This window comes from Solea solea, chromosome 15 (assembly GCF_958295425.1).
Source record: "Solea solea chromosome 15, fSolSol10.1, whole genome shotgun sequence".
NCBI classification, from domain to species: Eukaryota; Metazoa; Chordata; class Actinopteri; order Pleuronectiformes; family Soleidae; genus Solea; species Solea solea.
In genome coordinates, this window is record NC_081148.1 from 20,031,380 (window position 1) to 20,056,996 (window position 25,617).

The 25,617-nt window shown below is 40.5% G+C and overlaps 2 protein-coding genes across 2 annotated transcripts; both read right to left on the reverse strand.

The window, feature by feature from the left end:
• Window positions 1-970: 970 nt before the first annotated feature.
• On the reverse strand, window positions 971-12,901 carry LOC131474242 (leucine-rich glioma-inactivated protein 1-like). Its single transcript, XM_058652008.1, has 8 exons — window positions 12,199-12,901; window positions 11,958-12,029; window positions 10,315-10,386; window positions 10,164-10,235; window positions 8,167-8,238; window positions 7,676-7,845; window positions 7,427-7,591; window positions 971-6,787 (listed from the first exon to the last, which is right to left on the reverse strand). The coding sequence occupies exons 1-8, from the start codon at window positions 12,405-12,407 to the stop codon at window positions 5,967-5,969; spliced, it is 1,653 nt and encodes a 550-aa protein (XP_058507991.1). The 5' UTR covers window positions 12,408-12,901; the 3' UTR covers window positions 971-5,966.
• Window positions 12,902-18,301: 5,400 nt separating this feature from the next.
• LOC131473587 (cone cGMP-specific 3',5'-cyclic phosphodiesterase subunit alpha'-like) lies at window positions 18,302-25,560 on the reverse strand. Its single transcript, XM_058650878.1, has 22 exons — window positions 24,810-25,560; window positions 24,319-24,471; window positions 23,906-23,995; window positions 23,664-23,804; window positions 23,474-23,548; window positions 23,331-23,395; window positions 23,174-23,240; window positions 23,035-23,082; window positions 22,781-22,930; window positions 22,346-22,489; window positions 22,194-22,259; window positions 21,963-22,109; window positions 21,713-21,820; window positions 21,090-21,199; window positions 20,916-21,003; window positions 20,726-20,826; window positions 20,533-20,640; window positions 20,387-20,450; window positions 20,239-20,313; window positions 20,064-20,147; window positions 19,819-19,966; window positions 18,302-19,722 (listed from the first exon to the last, which is right to left on the reverse strand). The coding sequence occupies exons 1-22, from the start codon at window positions 25,275-25,277 to the stop codon at window positions 19,685-19,687; spliced, it is 2,538 nt and encodes an 845-aa protein (XP_058506861.1). The 5' UTR covers window positions 25,278-25,560; the 3' UTR covers window positions 18,302-19,684.
• Window positions 25,561-25,617: the final 57 nt, after the last annotated feature.

The following is a 25,617-nucleotide window of genomic DNA, read 5'->3' on the forward strand; positions in this document are numbered from 1 at the left end:
CAGCACTAACATCGGGCAACAAATGAAGTGAGTCCATAGCTAAAGGGAAAAGGATCCTAATTCTCACTTGATTTATACGGTCAGTTAATATTTTCCTGAAGGGTTTACTGATTTGATTGCAAGTTTTAGCTCTTTTGGACATAACGTCCCCATTTACAGGAAAATAGACTCTAATTTCTTCTTCTGTTTTATAAGGGAGTTTTTTTCCCTCACTGTTGCCTCTAGTGTTTGCTCAGTGTGACCTGTTGGGTTTTCTCTTCTCCCTAATACTAATAATATTATTATTATTATTATGATAAAGATTTTTTGGGGGGGTCTTTCTATGTACAGAGACTTGAGATAATGCACATTGTGACTTGGCGCTAACATACAAATAAAGTTTAATTGAATTGAGGACGTTTATCACAGCAAAGTCAGACAAAGTTCATGCGTCCAAACGTTGAGTCAACGTTAATGTGAAGAACACAGAGTGAGCGTAGTCAGCGTTTCACTGCTTGTTTGTCATTGTTGTCTGCGTCATAAATGTTATAAACGTCCCCGTCTTCTGTCTCAGTCCTCTTTCTGTCTTCCCAAAGCCACGTCCCCCTCATTGGCCTCAAGGTAAGAGATTAAAACTAGGATTAAAAAAGGTCCAGTGTGTAACTTCCAGGAGAATATATGATTCATTGAATACTACCCTAAACAATACTATAATAAACTATACATGTTTGTATAACTGCATAATGACTTCAAAATAAAAATGTAGCTTTAAGCCCTTTAAACACCAGACGTGGTTTTTTGCGTCACTTTCGTCTTGTCCACATGAACCTGACGCATAAACCAACAAAGAACAAAGAGGGAACGGCAGAGAGGGTAGGAGAGTGGAGAGAGTGGTGAAAGAGTGTTAACATCCTTTCTGGCATGCAAAGGCCACTGCAGATGCCTGATGCACTTGGGGAAGTGTCAGCAGGAAGTTGAAACGAGGACAAACACTGGTGTGAACCTTTATTGACTCTAAGTAGCAAGATATTAGTCAATGACTTAATCTCAATCATGACACAATTCATTTTGCATACATGTTAGTTAAAAGAAAGCATTATGAACAACAGCCTCATTGTTTTTGTTTTTTGTTTTTTTTTAAATTTCAGTCCCTTTAAGTGTGTGAAAATAGTTCTAAGTGTGCCCCTGGATTTTTTTTTCCATACGTCTTTTGAACAAACAAACAAACAAACAAAAGATAAAACAATGTTAATTTTCAATACTTTAAAATATTATACAAACTATTAATGATAAAAAAATTTAAACTGGTAAGAATATACAGGTCGATTCTCGCACAAGATCTCTGTTGATGTTTTCCAAATAACAAACAACAAACGTAGTCATTTTCTTTTTTTTCTTTTCTTAAATTATTCTCCTTAACAAATATTTATGGAACTGACGTGTGGTCCCTCTTAATCTTACAAAAGCGGCAAATTTACAAATCTCAGTGAACAAGTGGAAAGACAGAAAAATGTAAACATTTTTGTTTTGGCAGATTTGTTCAGTCAAACGTGTTAATTAATATATATTTCTTTATTACTTTTTTGTAGATAAATATATGAGATTACAAATGTAAAAACTTTTGAGTAACATGAACAATGAAGGGTTGAAAAAAGAAATAACCTACTGGCCAGATGCTAGATTTAATGTGTTAATGAGCATGAATGTTGCATTCATCAGGGGTCATGCATTAACATCTTGACAAGGGATGGGACGATATATATATATATATATATATATATATATATATATATATATTTACAGTATATATACGATGGCCCGCCATGATAAAAATTACTCTCAATAAGTTGATTGTGGAGAATTGTGGAGATTTTTTTTTGGGATCTTCGTGAATGTGTAAAATGTCTATTTGCTGAGTGACTTGAAAATGCTGTGAAGTTCACCAAAATACAGTGCTAGTGATTTATTTCTGCGGTGCCACAAGGGAGGGGACTTCATCTCTCCAGTAATTTTAAGACCTCTATTTAAAGCTAAATTATCCATGGGATTAGATTTGTGTCAACATTTTCAAATGGCACTTTTTGTTTGCAATAATTGGAATTTTGTTTGCTATGACTCTTTTGTGTTTGTTTGCGATTCTGACCATGGGCGGGTCTTAGGAAGCTGCCTGTTGATTGGTTACTGAGTTTTGGAGCAGAAATAGTCACAGGCTTGGAGTCACTGTCCGTCTGAAACTCGTTCCCCAAGTTTTCCCCGTCAAAATCAATATCTAACATTTGTCAGACTACAAATGTTAGATACTGACAATTATTTTGTTGTATCAAGCAAAGAATAAGTGAGGGAGCGCAAATGCAAAAAATTCCAATCGTTCCAAACTAGAGCTGCAACTAACGATTATTTTCATAATCGATTAATCTGTTGATTATTTTCATGATTAATCGAGTAATCGTTCTCTGCATAAAATGTCAGAAAACGTTAAAAAATGTTGATGTTGGTGTTTGTCAAACCTGGAAGTTATTCACTTTTAATGATTTCTTTGTTATATGGAGCAAAGAAATGAAGAATACGTTCACATAAAGAAGCTGAAACAATCAGAAATCTTGTTTTAATCATGAAAAAAGCTTCAAACCGATTCATCGATTATCAAAATAGTTGACGATTAATTTAGTAATCGATTAAAGAGAAATTGTTTCAGCACTATTGCAAACAAAGTGTTTTTTCAAACAAATAAAATACAATATTTTGGAATGATTAAATCACAATTTGTGTATTTTGAGGTTAATTTTTGTTTGCTCAATTAAAGTGTTGTTTGAAAATTTTGACACAAATCTTATTCCATAAATACAGTGTAATCCAAACGTAATCCCAGTCAGAATCATTCTGACAGGGCTGCTCGAGGTGTTTGGTGGTGTGTTCATCTGCAGAGATGCTGCCCTCTGCTGGTATGAACTGGTTTTGTTTTGTTTTGCTCCTCCAGCCAACAGCAGTGATTTTGGGGGCGGGGCATTCAGGTCACAGGTGTAAGAAGATGCAGTAACGGCTGACGTGACGCAGTGCAAGTGCCACTTTGTTTGTTTTGTTGTTGTTGTTGTTGTTTTTCCCCCGGCTAAGTTTAGTGAGGCTAAATGCAGAGTGGACAAAACAAGCCTTTAAGAAAACCCTGAGTGAATCTGGGGTTGGTTGTGGAATAATGGCGAGTGCTGAAGGAGAGGACGAGGATGAAGACTTCTTTGTTTGACTGGTAAGTGCTAGCAGTTAGCCTAAGTAGCTTGAAGCTATCAGAAGCTATTTGCTAATGTCTGTAGGTTCTGATAAAGTCTGGAAGGTTCTGAAGTCGTACTCCTTACTTTTACTAAAACTTAAGTACATTTTACATCAGAAAATTACTTTTGATACTTAAGTACAGTAAATGTCATACACTTTAAGACTTTAATTAAGTAATATTATAAAAAAAGTGACTTCAATTTCTACCAAAGTAAGTACTTTTACTCAAGTATCCCTTTAAGGTACTTTAAACAAGACTGTAGTGCTGACTGTGAGCTTTGAATCATATGAGCCACTACCCATTAGATTCTGGGTCTGACGTCACCGACATAATCGCTCACGTCAGGATTCCCACATCAAATCCAAGGCATTTTCAAGGACTTTCCTGGACCATTTCACTCATAGTCTAAAACGAATGTGCTGTCACAGCCTAATATGGGAGGGCAACTTGTTAGAGCCGCTTCATCCATGGTGTTACTTTTATTGATTTGCAGCATGCTCTGCATCTTGGATAAACCAGTCTTTGTAATTTTTTTGAGCCAGAGATTTCTGGTGTTCTACGTACATCAAGCGATGCAGGGCATGAAACAGTAGGTGGCATTGTAACAAACACGGGAGCTGTTTACCTAAATCCCAACTTAACTTCTTTCTTTCAAGCACTTTCAATGACCTATGTCTATTTAGGGCAATTTTCAGAAGTGGATTTCAGGGACATGTGGTAACCCTGTTACATGCACAGGATTTGGATACAAATCCAGAAATTGTTGTTAGGCTCGGTCACGCCAGTAGATATGGTATTTTCAGGTTCTTATAGTGAAATATGGCAAATTTATACACTATCTTTTTAAAATTGCTTTATTAAAAATAAAGTATAAACATGTAATAAATAGGTGTATAAAGCGTAAAAATAAGTTATAATAGTGATTGACCTAGTGTTTCTGTTTAGAGATGGCATTTACTATTAATGACAAGATGGTTAGATATTCTTTTCCTCCACAACTACTCAATGATACGTGCTGATGATGACTCATGTTTGGATTTGTGCATGTGTTTGTGCGTGTGTGCCACTGCCTGGATGTAATGATAAATTTGTCATTTGCTGTAACAATAACTGAAGGCTAGTATCCACCGTGACAGTCAGAGTACACTAAAGGTTACTCTGTGTCGGGTTCAGGTCGGGCTCAGACAAAGAAAAAAGCGACTCCTGTTGGGTTCTGGTCGGCTTCGGTCAATATTTTGTGATCTCAGACAGAAACAGGCAGCCCCGGCCTCACTCGAGTTTACAAACACCTGTGTAAAGGTCCAGTGTGTAAGATTTAGGAGGATCTAATGGCGGAAATTGAATATACTAATAATAATATAATCACTTTAATAATATTTTCTACGTACTTAAAGGTCATAGAAAGGTAAAGGTCATGCTTTACAGAGGCCACCATCTTGTGGCATCCATGGGTTCCATACGTTAAAACAGGAGTTTACTGTGCTTATGAAGAAAAAGAACTCTGCCCACTGATGTTCAAACTAACGAAAACCTGCAGAGAGAGGGGGAGAGTGGAGAGAGTTGTGCTGTGAACCTTTCTGGTATGCAAAGGCCACCGTAGTTCCCTGATTCCCCGGTTTTAAATAAGCCAGCCCATATTTCTGGTAATGCCTTTTTCATTTTTCGTCCATGTTAAGTCCCTCATGGCTAAAACAACTACTCAAAGGTGATGTAAAGGTTTCGATCGATATCAGAAGATTACCTTACAGTCCTAGTTTCCTCTTGTGACAACTAACTGGAAGTTAAGGGACTTGCTTTTATTTTATTGGACGATGTAAGGGACGATCCGTGAGTGGAACGGTTTGGTTTGGTACGACATGGTACATATTTATTTGGGTAAGAAGAGTAGAATAGTCCCAAAATAACCAGCCCCAACTGTTACATTTGTGGCACCTTTCTTTTGGGGCACCAGGGAAAGGTGTCAAAACGTCACTCCCTTGCGACTGGTGTTGTCTGTTGTCAATGCCGTCGTTCGTTGTCATGCTACTTATTTTTGTGGTGCTGCCATCAGGCACAACACACACCCTGCCTAACCTTAACCCAAGTAAAGGTACTGTTCTCAGTGAAAACGCAAGCCTGACCGAGGGCTTTACACTTCCAATCTGTACTGTACTGTACCAAACTGGAAACATAGTTATTTAGGTTAGTTAGGCTATAGTTAATGGCGGAAAGGCGGGGGGGAGTTGCACATTGCAGTCACCACTAGGTGTCACTAAATCTTACACACTGGACCTTTTTCACAAAAGAAATCTATCTGCAATGATTTGTTTCTTACTAAATTGTTAGGTAAAATTATGTGTTGGAGACATTTCAAAAGTTTAAAGCATATTTTTACAATTATAGTTGATCTCTATAATACTGTCAATATCGTCCCATTCCCAGTCTTGACAATGTCTTGGTTATAATCCTAACTTGAGATCCATGCGTTGAACTCAACAGGCATCTCAGCCAAACACACTAGGTTGAGATACATGTTTGTGTTTTTTACATTTACCATGCACTGATTTCAATGGAAGATTTCAAAAACATATGAGAGTAATGCCTGCCTTTCTCAAGTTAGGATCAAGTGATAATTACTGTATGAGTGTTGGTCAGCACTGCGGCTGCTGCAACAGTCTTTTTTTTTTTTTTTTACACAAAAAACCCCACTAAAGATACCGATAACCTACCAATAAATCAGCAGTCACTCATTGCTCAGATCAATGACCAGGTGCTCGTAGATCTGAGTTTTCCCTTTGAAACTGGAGGCCAGCAGGAACTGTCGGTTGTCTATGGAGACTGGAGAGAAAGCTCTCGGTGCCTGGATGTTCAGCTCCTGGAAATGGACAAACATGCCCTTCTTATCATCCCAGCGGTAAACCTGGGTGAAAGAGTAATCGCTGCCCAGGATGGCGTACTGCCAGCTGCTCACAGTGAACGGCTGGAACACCATGGATCCACGAGAGGGCATGGTCTGCAGTTCCCTAAAGAGTGCCCCATCCCAGCGCATCACTTTGGAGTCACCAATGAAGCGCGTCAGGCAGATGAAGAGGTCGGACTTGACGAGGAAATGCTTCACAGCGTAGACGTCCTCCATCTCTGGGATGTCTGTGCGTATGTCAAACTGCTTGTTGCCTTTGTTCCACTGGTAGATGACTGGCCTCTGGGAGCTGCTGGACAGGATCAGGTGAGGCTTGGACGAAATCTCCATGTACTCCACGTCGGTGTCCCGGTACCACTCGTGGAGCGACTGGTGAGAGTAGAAGCCGTTACCATTCCACTTGTAGATGGTGGTGGAACCAGCCTTAGAGCTGTCTGCTATGACAAAGAACGATTCTCCATCGATGAGGAAGGTCTCAACGTCGTTCGGTTTGCGGATTTTGAGGATGTCGATGCCCTGGAGCTTGATGAATTTGTTTGCGGAGGTGTCACGCTTATAGATGTGCGAGCCGCCGAACAGCTGAGCCACAATTATGAAGAGCTGATTGTCAATGACCAGAGGTTTGCAAATCACCGTGGACGTGCCTGATGAGGAGAAAGAAAGGATACAGACAATAAAGATTCATTTTATCTTAACAGCTTAATAACTTTCAAATTCAAAAGGTTTGATGGTTCACAAGATTTAAGTACAAGTGTCTTGTATCTAAAGGCGACTGTCGCGGCACTAATATCTTTTTGCTTTCATATTGGTGAGACCACTTTGTATCGAGGCAGGAGATTAGATAAGACGTTCATTTAATTAATGTATGGATAGCAGATGTTTGTTTGGTCCATAAAATGGCAGAAAATTTTGATCAGTGTTTCCCAAACCTCAAAATTGCTTTAGAAATTGCTACATTTTTCAGTTTTAATGATTTCTTTGTTATATGGAGTAAAGAAACCAGAAAAGACTCACATTTAAGAAGCTTAAAGATGATAAATAATATATTAATTGAATAATTGTTGCAGCCCTACACTTGATCTGGAACCACATGCTGATCTGAGACACATCAGATGCGTCCACATTGAGTCACGTATCTGTAATCTGAATTATAGTAATCCTTAGCTATTTGTCTCCCTGTGTTTCCTTTAGCAATCTCACGCTTACGCTCAGAGTCGAACAATAACAGTGCAGCAACCATTCCAAACAAAAAGAATAATTGAACTTAAATGATGTTCACTTACTGTCAATGTCATCATAGTTTCTGAAGACCATCTCCACGTGATCCCACTCCAGAAAACTGCATTTCCCAATGAAGGGCTGAGCAAACACCACATACTGGTCATTCCCAAAGGAGAACGCCTCCACAGATATGGACTCAAACTTCAGCGACTGGTAGGAAGCAAACTCTGCAAGGAAAAAAAGCCAAAAAAACACACTTCAGGAGAAGCCCTGATTATACAAAAAATTTAAAAAGACGTTCTGCCGTGCACCTGTGGTGATGCAGTCGAATGACTGTGGCACCAGGTCGTTGATCTTCTTGTCCAGCTGTGAGGCCGGGCCTTTGCAGTAAATCTGATCCACTGTGGCGTTGGTGCTGGCGATCCACTCCACCAACCATTTGAGCTTACAGTCGCAGGTGAACTGGTTTCCCCGCAGGTCTCTGAGGGGAGGAAAAAGCATCACAGTAACCTTAGAGAACCTCTCTGAAAGGAGAACCGTCGTCACCGGGTGATAGATTGCAAACTATTACTAGCTTGTCCTCACAGGCTGCATGTAATTTTAATGGTGTTAAAAGCACCGGCAGCTGCCCACACATTTTTCAAGCCCCGGCTGAAGTGGAAGAGCGATACGCGTTTCTATTTATAGCCTAGACCCTGTTCAGAAAACTCATTATCCATGATGGCATGCATTAATGACTACATGTAGTGTCGGTACACAGTTTTTGGCTTCCAGATAATGCAGCAGTACCGTTGATACTTACACTTTAGTTAAGGCCTCAAGACCAGAGAACAAATCTTTGGGAAGAGTCTCCAGGTTGTTGTAGGCCAGACTCCTGCATGAAAACAACAAAAAAATGTTGAAGATTTAATACAGTACTTTCCTGTTTAACTGCATCTACACACATTATCATTTATGAGAACAAGTCGCAGCGCTCGGTGAAATCTACATACAGTTGTGTTTGACGCAGTGTTTCTTTGCAGTGGAATATGTGAATAAGTGCTTAATAGAAGAAAGAAAGAAAGAAAAAGAAAGAAACTGGGTACATATTACCACCCTGGAGGCTGAAGACTGGGACACTGCTTATTGTGAGTTTGAGGAAACGTTAAGCTATTTTGAGAACAGGCTTCTCAGCCATTTTATGGCTTTCTCTGCTACAAAATAAGGGAGAAATGTCGACTCCAGTGTCGGTAGATATTCTCCAGTGTTTTTGTTGTGGCAGACAAACTATTTCTTGCTTGTATGAAAGATATTAATTGAGTAAAATTGATGACTGTGGTGGGAAAGATGGACACACTTAAGACAACATTGCCACAAAAGAGGGAAATGTTATGTCTGTATGCATAATGGCCAGCCACAGGTTGTCCATATATTTTCTGTGGGCATCATTAACCACACCTGGTGGTCAAGCTATGAATGGCAATCATTCATTTATTGGTGTACAGTAATGGCCTTTTTCCACTATGGTCCCGGCTCGCCTCGGCACGGTTTAGGTTGCATCTCCACTGCGTAAAACTGTGGTGACTTCGTTTTATACACACAAACAAGTGACTAGTGACTTGTAAAAAGTTGTTTTCAGTGTTACTGAATCAAATCACTAGAATCAGTTTTATTAAAGGTGACATAGACCGGAAGCTCCAATTAACGCTGCGTTTGTGTGTGTATCTGCGTCATTACCTCGTTTATGAAACCCTAAAGTTTCAGAACAAACAGTTCAGCCACTGCTGAGAAAATAGTGTTGTATTGTTTTCCTGGGCTCTGCGAAGCGGATCGACACTTCCTTAATTTGATGTCGTCATCAGAAATCCTCACCACCGTAGCGCCTCCCGGTGCGGGCACTAGTCCGGGCACATCCGGTTGCGTACATTCAACCGCAGAAGAAGAAGAAGAACTAGTCTCGTTGTAGCTGCTGAGATGCAGAGCATCCACCGTGCCAGAGGGGGAGCTGTGTATCTGAGAGCTGGCCTATCTATTACGTCACTTCCAGGTACCTGGCCAATCACAGGACAGTAGGAAAGCTCTCGTTGGCTGGCCAATCACAGCAACTGTTTGGTCTGAAACAGCGCGGCTGACGAGAGCGTCAGTGAGGAGATATTTTGATCGGCTCGTTTGCAGCGATTAGGAGGTTTTTAATCATGAAAACAAGTTAATATATGTAAGTAGACCTCCATAACTAACATATATGTGTGATACAAGCATTCTATGTCGCCTTTAAAAATATTTGTTCAGTACTTCCTCCATGACCGGTGCACAGACTCCGTCTGACACAGTCACTGGTAGTTGTTGGACATTAACCCATGTTTTTAGGATTGTTAAGTCTTTTTAACTCATCTACATTTCGGCATTGTTCGGCTTGATTCTTGTGTCGGACATCTCTTCCTATGACGTCACCAATCAGTGGCCAGCAGTCAGGCGACGTGATACATAGTACCTACTCGGCAGGCTTGGAACCTCGCTTCGTACTTAGCTAGTGGAAATGCAACTTCACCGTGCCGAGGTGAGGCGAGTAGAGCCGGTGGAAAAGAAGTCTCCAGCTTCACAGCTTTATGAACTGAACAAGCAAATGTTCACAGGATTTGCTTTATAATCACATTAACAGCTGCACAGTGGTGAGAGAAACGACTATGTGGCAATAAATGTTGTGTAATGCATGTCCGAGTTTCACTGAAACAGCACTTGCCCGCACCTGCACCGTTACAAAACTTTCTGGTGACGTTCTTTAAATTTCCTCTCTTGCAACATTGATGACTGCATACTCACAGGTGCACTAAGGTTTTCAGGCCACGGAAAGCATTGGGTGATATGGACTTGATTTGGTTGTTTTCGATGAACCTGTAGGTGGAAGGTGTTCAGAGTAAATAGGAGGAAGGATACCATGTTGTCTGTTATTTTATGAAACAGCTCCACTTACAGATACTCCAGATGGGGAAGACCAAGGAAAGCATCCTCGTTTATAGAGTCCAGGTTGTTGGCTGTGAAGAGTCTGCACAGAGAAATTTGAAATGAATTTAACGTTCTCAAATGGAGAAAGTAACAAGCCGTCATCTCACGTGTCATTTTAGAGAAGCCTCTTCTTTTCTTAATAAGAGTGAATCGTTTTCAAGTTGCAGTGTAAAACATCAGCAAAATCGATTCTCTGATTTTCAGGCCAGTTCAAAACAAAAAGTAATACATATACATGTACTGTATGTGTGATACATCTTTAAGTTTTCGTCCTTGTTTTAGAAGATTTAATGATTTAAAGAGTTAATGCTCCATCACATTTTGTTGATTCTGTCATGGAAGCAGAAATAATGTTATTACTTTTAGTTTTGTTTTTTTTTGCTTAGTAGCTTCAAGCTTCTGCTTCAAAATGTGAAATACAAGCCCCGACTAGTTTGTCTGTTTGGCGAAACAAGAAAGGCACTTGTCTATATTTCATATAAAAGGCTAATTCTAATGCTATGAAAAACAAAGGACTCTTATTTTAAGGCGATTACACTTAGATCAGCAGGGATCAGCAAGTAAATGTGGTCGAGGGCCAAAATATTGTATCTTCATTGGGCAAAGTGCCTTAAAACACCCACGTTTGCTGCCTTAAATTAACAATAATGTGGACATTGTCTTTAATCAGCAGCTTGTTACTCGCACCGTTAATATTTATTGTGCACCATTTCAATTTTAAGAATTACTGCTTCTTCTTCTTTGCGTCTAACATATGCAAGTTGTTATTTTTATGGACATTTACTCCCCAAACCCGGCTGTCTCCATGACAACAGCAGTGTTTTTATTTTTATTTTTCAAGCCAAACATTTAGACGAGGTTAACCGTTAAAGTCTAGCAACAGAATCTACTGAATAAGTTCATATTTTTTCAGAATAAAAGCACTGAACTGAAGACAAGCAAGTCATTCAAGATCAGACTTGTTAAATCATCTGCCGGACCAGATACTGATGTTGGCGGGGCCATTTTTGGCCCATGGGCCACCAATTGACTTAGATACAAACCTAGGGGTAATAATATTACATTTCTGCAGATAAACCCATGTGTAACATGGTAAATACTGAATTTATCCTGATTTTATTCCAAATAAAAAAATCACAGACAGACATTATTTTCCCCCACATTGTTCAGCTCTGACCCCGATTCATCACAGATAAAGATCGATGCTCTGTGAGGGTTTTCCTGCAGTCTTACATGCAGGTTGTGAAGGACACAGTGACACAGTCAATACTCCACCCAATGACCTAGAAGTGAGGGGGGATTCCCTCTTCTAATGCAGGGATTCCCCACAGACAAAGCTCTCACCCTGAAACCAAATCTGATCCACAGATCATAACACATGCATGTTATCACAAAGAGGACGACAAAGGTATTATTATTATGATGATGATGATATTATAAGAGTCCATTCTATGATTGTGTGTCATCAGTGGAGGGGAAGACGTTTTCATGAGCATTAAAAATGGCGTTGATCACCTCAGTATAAGGGACTGACAGCCAACAACAAAGACTGAAGACATAAAAAAGGAGAAAAGATCCAGTGAAAAAGAGAAAGAAAGAGATATTTCTCACAGGAGATGCAGAGCAGGCGTGTGGATGAAGCTCTCCTTTGGGATTTCAGTGAATTCAGACTTGACGAATGATCTGTGGAGGAGAAAACACGACACGCACACACGTTCAGTCTGACAGGATTGTGTCTCATATCTGAAACAAAAACACTGTGAAAAGCAGATAAATCACAGAGACAGACGTGTTCCTGCTCTGCTCAGGGGAACAATCATCATAAAGACAGGAGGATAAATATAAGACTCACAGTGATATGACATCGAAAGGGAAGCTGCGTGGGATCAATCCTGCGCTCTCGCACAGCGCGTTATCTTTGGTACACGTACATGCGGAGGGACAGCGCGGCTGCTTGGCTTTCCTGCTGTCCACCACGAGCACAACACACGCCAGCACGAGTGAAAAGCTCACGATGAACCAGGTCGATCCTCTGCGTTGCATCCTGCGTGATTTCTCCATCCTGGGGAACCGCTGCGGCCACGGCAGTCCTGCGCATGAACCAGGCTCTGGTTCCTTTCCCGCTGCTGCTGGTGCTGCCGGTGGTGGTTCTGGTGCTGCTGGTGGTGCTGTTAGTGGTTCTGGTGCTGTCGCTGGTGCTGTTAGTGGTTCTGCTGCTGCTGCTGGTGGTGGAGGTGATGTTTCTCCGGCTGCTCGTTTAGGCCAAGCGACGCTCTGCTGCCGCTCTTGTTTATCTCCGCCGTGCGTCGTGCGCCACCGCCGCTGCTGTGGATATGATTAATCCGTGCGCCCCGCACCCTCACAGCGCAGCACTTCAAGCACAAACCACTCCCCAAACTAAAAAAATAAAATAAACACAAATCTTTACCTAATGTGATAACAAATAGAAACACAATCGCACACTATGGTGATTTGAGGCGCAGGCGCGGTGTGAGGCGCGGTGTGAGGGCAGGTGGGTTCCCCAGCGGGAGCAGACGGAGCATCTCCATCCAAAACCACGCCCATATAAATGAAGGCCCGTTTCAGCAAACACCCCACTGGACTCACTGGAGGTTCCCGCCCAACAGGCAATTGTGTAGTTATTATTATTTTTTTTTTTTTCGTGAATCAGCTGGATATAAATGACGTGAGCGAGCACGCGCTGTGGCGCAGACGCACACACGAAGCGCACATGCGGAAAACCCCCACAGAAATTATTGTTATTATCATTATTATTGCCATGATTAGAGATAAAAATGCTTTGATGTTTGTCTCAGTGTCTCAGCCTCCTGCCCACATGTGGATTTTATTAGTGATGTCATGGTTGCGGGTTTTTGTTCTCATATTTTCTTGCACATTTCCTGATTTATTTCCTGGTTTGTGTTGTGTTTCCATGGCAACTGGAGGATGCAGAATGTTGCATGGGTGGAGGGGGAGGAACCCTCTGTCATTCTGGCATCTGCTCTGCCTCAGTCAAATAAAACCCTCCCCCCTCACACACACACCCCCCTCATGCACGCGCACACACGTACTGCATCCCTGTGAGGACAATAATAGACAGAATGCATTCCATAGCCTCTCACCCTGACCTTATCCATCCCAGCTGAATGCCTAACCATGACCCTTAACCTTGTCGTAATTCTAACCCTAACACTTAAACCAGGTCTTGACACTGAAAAAGCCATTTTTAAGGTGCGACAGAATGTGAGGACCAGCTAAAATGTCCTCACTCCATATGGTTTATTGATAGTTTTTTGGTCCTCACAAAGATGCATGTACACCACACAGAAAACAAGCCTTTATTTTCCTTTTATTGTTTGTGTTTTATTGCTTTCAAACGTTGGCCTCACAGTTGCAAATCAAAGTGCAATAAAATAATGTGCAATTTATAAAAGAGTTAGAGGCCACACACACACACACACACACACACTGTCACCGCACTGCCAGGAAAAAACCCTTTATTTGGAGACACAATATTTTGGAAATACATACATATTTTTTAAAGGTTAAAAACTTTCAATATTCAATACCAACCCTCAAGACATTGTACTTGTAAACTTGTAAATTTACTGTTATTTTCAATTATCTTATTGTGATTTTAGGTGGTTTTTTTTGTGTAATCGGAGTTGTTTTGTCGTCTGTAATTGGTGAGCCAAAGTGAGCCTCAGTGGACAATAAATATTTATTCTATTCTTTTACAAGGATATGTGAATGTTGAAGTTCTGCAACAACAGACAAACAACGAAGAAATGTACACAATCAGACAAAAGATTTAAGAAAAAAAAACCTTTTAACCAATTTACAGATTTTTTATGTTTATATAATATATATCACAGTCTTGATTCATATAGAAGTCCATTTTTGACTTATTAATATATATTTAAATTTTTAATGGACTTGTAATTCAGACCTTTTGGGGCCAAAGTCTGAAGTGTAAAAATGTGCAATTAATCTCAAACTCAAACCCTGTAAGTTCTTCTTCTTGCTCTTCTTCACAGTCTAATGTCCTCAGATCCCTGCAGAGCCTGTGAGATGAATATGTTGTGCTCGCTGTGCCTGGCAGGCCCGTGTGTGCGTCACACTCTTCTGTGAAGAAACACGTGCAGCAGGGGCTTTTAAAAACGTCTCCAGATAAATTAAACACACTCTGCTCTGCTCTGTGGACCACCGGTGTCTCTGTGTGTGTGATGTGATGTGATTACACCACATCAGGGAGTGATTAATAACATTTCTCCTGTAAAAGGAAATGAAAGCAGGCCATTAAGAGGAGCGGGCTTCACAGTTTTGTGATGTTGCTGCACTATTTTTTGTAGAAAAGTTAAGGGAGTGGATGGAAGAATAAAGGAATTAGCAGTTGATGGAGATGAGGGGAAACATTCAGAGGCGAAATGATGTGTCGTGGAGATTGGAAGGAGAGGAAACGGCAAATGTCTTGTTTTTCACAAGCAGCTCTTGGAGTAAGCGGAGAACACTGGATATTATTGTTGCTCTTCGAGATGATGGGAAGTGTCTGTGCTTCATAAATGCCATCATTCATTGCCAGAATAGGACGAACACTGTCCAGCAACTATTTGGAACACTGCTGTTGATGTGTGTGTGTGTGTTTCTGACTTGAGCGTCTCTCTGCATCTCTGATCAATCGGTGTGATAAAAAAAATAATCATAATATGTAGACTAGAAATAAGAATATTTTAGCACAAATATCCTTGGAAAACACTTGTTTTTTTGATGCACTGCAGCTGCAGAAAGTGTTTCTGTAACAAAGTCTCATCTCCCCACTAGAGGGAGATGTAGAGCTGAAGTTTTTACACACTGAAGCCAATTCTCTGAACTAAATCAATGTCTTAAACCCTTAAATATAAGTAAAGTCATCATTCCTTAAACAATTTATCCATTTAACAAGAAAATGACCTTAATAGAAGTTGAAGTCACTTTTTTTTCATAATATTACTGAAGTAAAAGTCTTAACGTATATAACATTTAATGGTTTATTCAGTGGTAGGATGAGTTGTCTTTCATCTGGAGGGTTGTGGGTTCAATTCCTGGCCTTTCTTGTCTCTACGTGTCCTTGAGCAAGACACTTAACCCCACGTTGAAGCGTGTGAATGGGTGAAAACTATAGTGTAAAGCAGCTCATCTAGAAAAGCTCTATATAAAAACAGAACTCTTCTTCTTCGTCTGATTTAATTTGGTAGTTACGAGTAACAAAGATAGTTAGAGGAAATGTAGTGTAGTAAAAGTAAAAGTTGCTAGAAATATAGATAACAAAGTAAAGTATTAGTACAAGTATTTGTATTTGTACTTCATTACATAGCAACAGCACAGGTGGCCAAGGTCAAACACAATTACAGCACAGGTGTCACAGACGACACACAACAAGTCCAAAACACCTGTTACCAACGATGTGAGCAGAACAATATAAGCCCAAGTTCACAGAGAGCGCGAGTGTGTTGGAGACAGACAGGGAAGCATGTGGGAGAGGAGGGGGAAAAAAAGGTTGTTTGCATGGGATTGTTTTGTTTGACCAGAGGAGGTTTTGGGTTCATGAATGTTGTTTGAAAAGTGGGGTTATTTGTTTAGAGCAGGGGGTCTGCAACCTCTAAACCTCTCTCTCCACCCGAATAGAATTTATCTAGAGCCACAAAACCTATTTTTTACCCTGTAAAATGTGACCCACTTTGAAATAAATTAAACACGTTTGGATTTTATGTTGTTTATGCTTGAGAAATAACTGCTGCTTCATGTACATGTCACTTCATTTCAGTTCATTTCACATGAAGGTGAAAATGTGAAGCAAAAACCTTTCTCTCACTCTAATTCCTGTTTGCAAGCATAAAGGAGGCTTCATCTTTCATCTCTCCTTTGTCTTCTTCTCTAAATTTTACACAGTTAATATTTTAACAATGTCACTTTTTAATGTGGTGACTATTCTGTCTTCACTGAGTGAACACGCTCGACCTTAGGATCAACACGTTGTTGTTAAAGTGTAACGTCAGTGCACAAAGCTGGCTTATACGCCCTTATGACGCTCTTTAGTTCTCGTATGAATAATTACGTGTGCACGCCACCTGTCAGTCTCGTGTATGAGCCAGAGATTATTACCAATCAGTGCAGTGACGCAAGGTCTCTGCCTTGACTGTGTGTCATTTAATTTTATGTATTTATTTATTTATTTATTTATCAGGGACAGTGTACAGTGTTCTACCAGGCACCAGAGTCTAGCTATTTTAGCTCTGTAGTCCTTAACACTCATTCAGTAACCATGACTTACATTCATTATTCACAGCTACATTCAGAGAATGCATTCTATATAAACATATGATGAAAAAGACTTTTAGTCTTTTAAGATTTTAGTAGATTGTAAGAATGAAACTCAGACATTTTGTTGTGTTTTATGAGGCTCAAGTAAAATTTGAATCCCTGTCAAAATCTTTAACACTTAAAAAAAGTGGATGTTGGACACAAATGTTTAGGATAACTAAAAGAATGTTCAGTCTTGTAAAATGTTTATTTTTATTTTTATAAGTATTATTATTATTATTATTATTATTATTATTAGTAGTAGTAGTAGTAGTAGTAGTAGTAGTATTATTATATAGGCTTCACACCTTTTTATCCAAATCACAGAGACGGGAAAAACATTTTAGATACAAACACTATCAATCTGACTTACAGTACAGTCATTTACAGGAGGGAGGCAGAGATAGCTGAGATATACATATTCAGTATGATGCACTACGACAGAAGTAAAGTCAATAGATGGGCTGCAGAACATTTAAAAAAATCAGAGATGGCAGACTTCACCCCAAAAAGCCTCTGTCGGCCTATATGTGTAACAGACTCTGTATCTATCGTTGTGTGTTCGAGTCCACACAACAAATGACAAAGATCATTTGCTCTCTCATCATCCTCCTCTTCCTCACATAATACGTCACACACTGGTATAGTGGAATTAGATTAAGATGGAGCAAGAGATGAGATGACTCTAATTATTATTATTTCATTTATTATACATTTTCTTGGGTATATGTTCCACTTTCTACACTCCACTTCGATCACATACCCTGGTATATACAGTAGAACAGCATTTCTGATTTTCCTCCAAGTACCACCAGAGGAAGCTTGCGTACCCCTGGTGCTACACGTACCATAGTTTGAGAACCATGGCTGAAAGCAAAGGCCTTAAAAATCACGGCCCACGGGCCACATGCGGCCATCCCATCCCATCACAAATACATTGTTATCGTGAACTAAATATTGATCCATGTCAACTTTTATTTTGAAATTCTGTGAAATATCTATTATTACAATATCATTCAAAGCTCATATCACCCACACTTACTGCATAGTTGCCCAAGGTCATTTGAGTTCGAGACCCCTGGCTTAAAGGATTAAAACTGCTCTGGTGGTGCGTAAATGAAAACTATGATTCATTTGTCACACGTGTACAGTATCTTCTGGAAATGGCTGGTTTAGCTGATGCAGTAACGGCGCTAAAAATAGTTAAAAATCCATAAATTCACTCTTAAATTGGGTCACAATAGTTGGTCATTATTTTAAATGTGGGCTACCAGATAAAGAAGGTTAGAAAACCTACAGGAAAGCAGAATATAGAGTTAAAAAATACTCTGGCATAGTTTCTATACATGTACATTTCACTCACACATGGCTCATTTAAGCTTGTTAGCAGTTGATTAAAAGGAGATGTTTTGTCAGTGCTGCTTCCCTAAACCCCTCTTCAGCTGATCTTGAAGGTGAACATTGTTGACACCAGTATACATGTGTGCGGTCATGAGTCAATGGAAGTGTTTTCACTGAGGAAATGAAGCAGAGAGCTAAACCTAAACCTCCCGCTAAACATGTCAAACTGTAGCAGTGGCGGCAAAAAATGCACAAAGGCAGACATGATTTGAAAATAAGCTTTATTGACATCTTTCATGTCTTACACTTTATGCTAATGCACATTTCATTGTCAAGTATTGAAACCAATGCTCACGTGAGTGTAGTTTGTTTGTAAAGGTTGCGTTTACTGATAATTAAAGTGCAGAAAAGAAAGTTAAAAAAACAACAACATTACCCTGCTGCGAGCTGCTCTGCACCACAAGCTCTGTTTACACAAGTCTGTGCGACAGGATGTTGAAAAATTAAGTGTCTTATTTCAAAGAAATGACCACAAAATCACATAAATATTTAGTTTCACGGTCAAACAAAACAAAACCATTTTCTGTCTTATGTGGCGACTTGTTTCCACTGGACTCGCAGTATGTTTACTTCATGTAAGCAGGGGTCTTAAAAATGAAAGCTCTGTGGCTTATAACTAAATCCAATTCAGTCAAATCGTCTTATGCCTCCCACCCATTTACTTGGCGACGTATGCTTGCAATGTTGCAAGCACTATTTGCAAATTAAAACTAGTAAATGTACAGTAATTAAGCTTTTTTCCCACTACAAAAAGTGCATTTACTGGCGTTTATATTCCAAATGTAAATGCCTATTTACATAATGATATGTTCCTATTCACAAAATGTTCAAAGCCAGAGAAAACTAGACATTTTTACATTATATTATGTATAAATATAGATGCTTATGTGCTCTTTCAGCAGAATTTCAGCTCGCTGAAGCATATGGTATATACAAGAATATATTAAAGCTGCAGTGTGTAATTATTTAGTTGTTTCACCTCTGTTTGGCCTCTTCTTAAACAGACTGAGGGAGTGTTTGTGTGTATACACCAGCAGCACACGACCTAGTTTTTTGAGCAGCAGAATTAAATGTTTCCTTGGTGCTTCTTTAACCTGATTGTGGCTGTGGTGCATGCATCTGTACTCTGATGTACAGTAGGACAAACCACTTCCTGTGTGCAGCACAGTAACGTTGCTGGGCAACACAATCTTAAGACTTCTTACTGAGAAACGCAGAGAGCTGCATTGCGTGACAGTGGTTTTACACTGAAACATTTATATTCAAAAGTTATGCACTTGAGCTATGTGTTACTGTTGTCATATACAAACTATACATTACAGAATATAAAAATAATGATTTGGGATTTTTTTGCACAGTGCAATGAAGAAGGAATATTTGAAAAACTTTAAGGAGTACTTCTATTGGTAACACTGACGTGAATTAAGTACAATCAAACTAAAGTAAGACTATTTTAATCATCTTAATTAATTTGAGTGTTACTAATTAAAATTTTCATTCATTTTCTTTTTCCAGTGTACAACTGTCTCATTTGTGGAAATACACACACTGTACAAATACACATACACAGAGTAATACTTCATTGATCCTCGGAGTTTCTAGCAGACAACACACGTCTTTGATTTCCCGCCGTCCACTGTAAAAAGAACACACGAGGAAGACGGTGAGAAAAAGTGAGACAGAGGCAGCGATGCAAAAAGAGGCAAAAAGCCTCGGGGACGACAGCGCTCACCTTCATTTCCACCTTCCGGGTTTTTCTTCTCATTTTCGATGGCCTGCATCTTGGCTTCATGGACGTCTGCGAGAGCTCTCCACTCTCCCCTGTTGGTGTTCAGCCCGTTAAACATCGGTTGTATCTCTGTGTGGAAGCGGGAAAACTCCTGCAAACGCATCACAGACAAGATGAGATGAGGCGGCTGTGTGTGAGAGTTCTGGAATATGTACACAAATCAGTGTTTTTGTTGTAAATGTCGGTACCTTGTACACAAAGGAACAGACGAAATCAATAAAACCACACTGCATCTTAGGGAGCTCAGCGGCATGGTTTCTGTCCATCATGGGCTAAATGAAGGAAGAAGGAATTAGGATTATTTTGACTTTATTGCAACAGATAAATGTCCTTATTACAATGAGAGTGGATCAAAACACTCACAATTGGCTGCTGGTCAAGGACAGTCCTTTCAAGATCTCCCTGCTCCCAAAATTCTGCAGCCACCATCAGAGCAACCTAGATCAGTGAGAAAATATGTCATACATATGTCAGCCTTGGCACAAGTCTGCACAGTCGTGAAGAAACAGACCTTGCTCTGAACCTCCCACGGCTTTGTAATGGCTGACAGATCACAAGCTGTCATCATCATTGCCCTGCACAAAAAAAACAATTTTTTTTTTAAATGTCTAGACACGGTGACATGGCAACATAATAGATGATAGATGACGTATTTACATGATAATCTCCTTTCTCGTTGGATTGTTAGAGACGTAGTTGATCTTCTCTTTCTCCTCTGGAATCCCCTCCATAGCATCCACAATTTTCTGGAACATTGTCCTCTTCCTGGAAGAACCGGGTCAGAATTATAAACTTTAGCCAAAGCTGAATGTGGCGGGACACAGCTACACTTGTTCTGACTTTTTCTTACTTAAAATAGAGTGCGAGATCCGTGGCGATAATGCAAACTTCAAACAGATGCTGCACAGTTTCAAACTGGCGCTTCTGAAGGTTCTGGAAGATATTCAGGTCCTGTAAACAAAAGCAGAAAAATCAAGTTAGACAACCTTGTTTTATTTCTTTCTTTAAACACATTTAAATGTGAACACATGAGGACCCACCTCGTCTTCCATCAGAGTCTTGCTGTACTCAAGATGGTGACGCTCCATAACTGAGCTGCTGTGCAGTTTAGCTAGTGGAGATAAACTCCTACAGACGTCCACCGGAGAAAAACAAGCTTATTTAGTATTTTTATGTCAATTTCACTTTCATAGCAAGACCCTCCAAAATCTTACTTTGTCTGGTACAGATTGTTGGTTCCTCTGTGGTCAATGTCGTGGCAAAACCCAGCAGCAACCATAGCGAAGGCCTCAAGATCAGAGTAGTACTTTTTCAGTTTTCCTGTCTGTAAAAAGCAGCAAAAAAAAAACCCACTATGTCATTATATGAAAACCTTAAATAACAGTAAAAAGTGAAACAGACACTTGCTGGCCATTTCGTTAGCTACAACTGTGCAACAAGTGCTATCAACATGTAGACATGGACAAGATGACCTTCAGATGACCTTCTGAGGTTCAAACTGAGCATCAGGAGGACAATCATCTTTTCAACCATCTCTAGGGTTTACAGAGAATGGTCTGAACAAGATAAAATATCCAGTGAGCTGCAGAAATGCCTCGGCTATGCCAGAGTTCAGAAGAGAATGGCCTTTTGAACTGGTTCAACATGATAGAAAGGCAACAGCAACTCCATCCAGAAACTTAAATTAGCATTCTCTACAACCAAGCTGTGCAGAGGACCATCATTTAACGCACAACACCTCCATTGAACCTTGAAGCACGCGGTCTACAGCAGTAGAAGACCTCACTCCTGCCACTTTACTTGGTGTTACTTGAGTGTGAGTAGATGTGAGACTCACGAGCAGCAGAGTGAACATCGTTTGTCCGACATTGAAGCCGTGTCTCCAGTTGTGGTACGTGATGTCACGGTATCCCCTGCGAACGGTGTACATCCACCGTGTCAGGATCTGCGCGATAGAAGTCATCAAGACAAAGACACTGAAGATGATTCTTTACAAGAAGCTAACACAACAAATAACTGACTCGACTCTGTATTCTTTCAAATCAAAGCTGCACAACTGTGTTGAGGAACATGATTGTAAACTGTACCTCAGCTGGGACTTTGAACTTCTCCACCACGCCTAACTCGAAGAAGCAGCGGACGCCACACTTGATGAGTTCGAGCTCTGACAAGGGGAAGTCACTGAAGCGGAACTCAAGCAGCTCCACATTCTTGGCCTCGGGGATGTTGGTTCTCTGCATGGAAGACACACGGTGTAAACAGTCTGCATGGCATCATCACAACCAAACTGAAGTCAACAAACTTCACACAAAACATACCAGAAGTTTGTACATCTCTTTCTGGTCGCAGTCTTCTGGTGAGGAGCCAAACTTCTCTTGCGTGTTCTGTCGTGGTGCAAAGACGGCGTCATTCACTATTTCCCGGCTGGTTAAATATCAATGAATATCAATGAAGTGTGGGAGCAGCTCACCAGAATGGTCTGCACGTCACTCGGTGTCGCTTTGGTCTGGTACATGAGCATTTCCTGGGCAATGTCTTTCCTCCACTCTGCCCTGTTCAGTTTGTCGTACGTGTCGCTGTTCAGAGTGGACCAGCCAAGGAACTGGGTCAGGGCCTAGTGGCATGAGCAGAGACAAACCCAGTCATTTTATTTTTATTTAAACATATGCAAAAACAGTTTAACTATATAAATCAAATGTACACAAAGATGTAATGTTGTGAGACTTGAAGGTCCAGTGTGTGACATTTAGCTGTTTGCAGAAATTGAATGTACTACCCATATGTACAGCTAAAAATCACATTAAATTCAAAATAGTAGTTTTGCAGTCTCACCATTAGATGTCACTAATTCTTACACACTGGACCTTTGAACAGTAGATGAGATCTAAAAATGTTTTTGCCGTACTTCTGTAACTTGTTCATCATTCTCATCAAATGGCTTTTCATCTCTCCTGTTGAAAAACGTTGCGACGCCAACAATTTCTTCCTTTTTGTTGACGATAGGCAGGGCGAGGACATTCTTAATCGTCCACCCGCTCTCATCCACGGCTGTTCTCTGTCAAACAAAATCAAGATTGCAGTCGCCATTCCAGTGAACCGTGTCCTGTAAAACAGAGGTAATTGACTTGAAGCAATCAGCCGAAGCGATCAGTGTCTCACCTGGAACGTAAAGTACTCATCTGCCCCAGCATTCATCATGTTGCAGATCTGAAAGTTGTAAAACAAACATAATAAAGTGATAACGTGTGTGTGCTTGGGGCGTGTGTGCTCAAAGTGATGTAAGAATAATGGAACTCACAAATCCATTCTCAGCCACATATGCTGGGAGTCCACTGACCAGAGCCCAGTGGTCTGCTGGAGGTCCACTGTAAGTTTAGAAAGGAGTCCGTAACTCTTGATATAATCTATATATATAATATATAATCTAACCTCTAACAAAGCCATGTGACACTCACGGAATAACTTTGATCTCCTCTTTGTCTTCCAGCAAGTAGTCGATGATCTTGTAGAAGCTAATTTCCTGAAAAACAAAACATTTCACACATCCAGTACAAGGATAAGAATAATGTCACAACAACAAACCCAGTGTTGGACTCACTCTGCCATCAGGTGTCTTGGGGCCCTTGTATGGCTCCTGTTCTCCGAGTTTGATTGGCCACTCATCAAAGAATTCCTTGAGACAAAAAAAAAAACATGTTGCTTTGTTGTTGTTTTCCCCCCCCAACAATTCACATAAATACTGAGCTACAGTCAGTTGCAGACACGACTCCAAGCTTTCTCCCACTCACCTTTTCTTTGGTCATGTCGAGGAGTCCCACAGAGTATCTCTCGCACTTGATATACGTCCTCACGGTGTACAGCGCTTTGTGAAACTGCCTCTCAATGTCTGTCAACTCCTCAAACACTTTGCTGGCCGACCACAGCAACACCTATGGCAAGGACAACACTCTGTGCTTAATAGAAAAAAAACAACACCACGTCCCAGAATAGTGTTTGTAGTGTTAAAAACCAGAGTGGGGACTTCTTTTACCTGACTTCTCCTGGACTCTACGTCCCACATATAAGCAGTGTACGCTTGGCGAATAACCACAGCGGCAAAGTTCACAAACGTGTGGAAGAGCTGTAAACAATCACACAGTCAGATTTTTCCCTTTCAACACTCACTCTACAACGGCAATAGATTACACTTTATCTGACCTGTCGATTAGTGATTCCCAAACACTGGCTCAACTTTTAGTTAAGATTTATGTGCATATGTTTTAAATGACATGCATAAAATGCCAAATACCAATTCTCTCTTGTCACCATTTGTAAAAGTGATTTGGGTCATCATTTTTGGAATGTCTGAGCTTCAACCTCCCTGTGCAATGAATTTGTATTTTGGTACAGGTCATCAGTATGTAAATACCAATTTGTCACGCATGAATCCATCTGCCCACTCACCTCCTGGTCACACTTGGAGAACTCAGCTGCACCTTGTTTGTTGAGAGCCATGATGACACCCAGAGGTTCCTTGTCATTCATGATGGGAGCAGTCATCATACATTTTGTGGTGTATTTGGTCTGTTTATCCACAAAGTCACTGAAATGAGAGTCCTGAAGAAGGAAAAAAAAAAACAAAGTGATTGTCAGGTTCATGTGACAAAGACAAAATGTAGTTGAAACACTTGATAATACCATTTCATTACAAATCAGTATGACTTCAACAGTCAAAACGACACTTTCCTGATTTGTTATGATTCAGTTTATGGTTATATTTATGTTGTAATGCAGTAATAAAGGGCCATTTATATCTAAAATGAAATATAGTGTGGTTGGAGTTAAACTAGACAGAGTTACAAAATGTAATATCAGGAATACAACCTAGCAAATGTGTGTTTGTATTTTTCTTATTGTTTTATTTCAATAGATTTAGTTAATATTCAATCGCTCACCTTCTTCACATCAGCAACGTTCTGGGGCTTCTTGCAGTGAGCCGTCCATCCCACAATTCCCATGTCAGTGGGGAAAACAATCTCTACATTGGGGTTGACTAAATTTTTCTCAAAAGGAGAGTTGTGTGTCACGTCAAAGAGGACTGTGGACAGCTCAGGTGTTCCATTACGGGACCGGTGGCCAAAGTAGCTGCAGCGATCGGCCTGCACGAGCAGAGCAATTCTCTGTAGAACTTTATGCAGAGTTTTCTCCATCTGCACGTTGCACTGCATCTCCTTTATGAGCTCGAACATGAACTCAGCCTCCTGGATGGTGGTGACATCCTTGAAGGAGGCTGGATCTTTGACCTGCACCTGTTTGTTAAACGCGGCAGTGATCACGTCTGCCTGTACTTTCTTTTCGTAGTACTCCTTGGCAAACTGTGGATTGTTGTCAAGGAACTTCTCGACGGTGTCTTTGTCCGCCATTCTGTCCAAGTTTAGAGGAAAGTTGCTGCACAAGGATGCTCCCCACAGATGGTTAGAGCCGGATGGAGGAGGAGGAAGAGCTGAGGAAGCGGTCAAGGTGGCCTCCAGATGATGTGGCAGAGCAGACCCTACTGAGTCATTTCCCAGTCTCCTCCGATCATTCAGGACCAAAGCTGCAGCGCCAACCCTCTCCTCAGTAACAGAAGGCAGTGAGTGGCTTAATGGGTAAGGGGATCCTAGGGGACACTAATGACTGTGACGCAAAAGTCATAAAGCCCCAGCTTTCTTAACTTGCAAGAAAGCTGGTGGCGCAAATCCCATCACAGGTAAAGATAGCTGA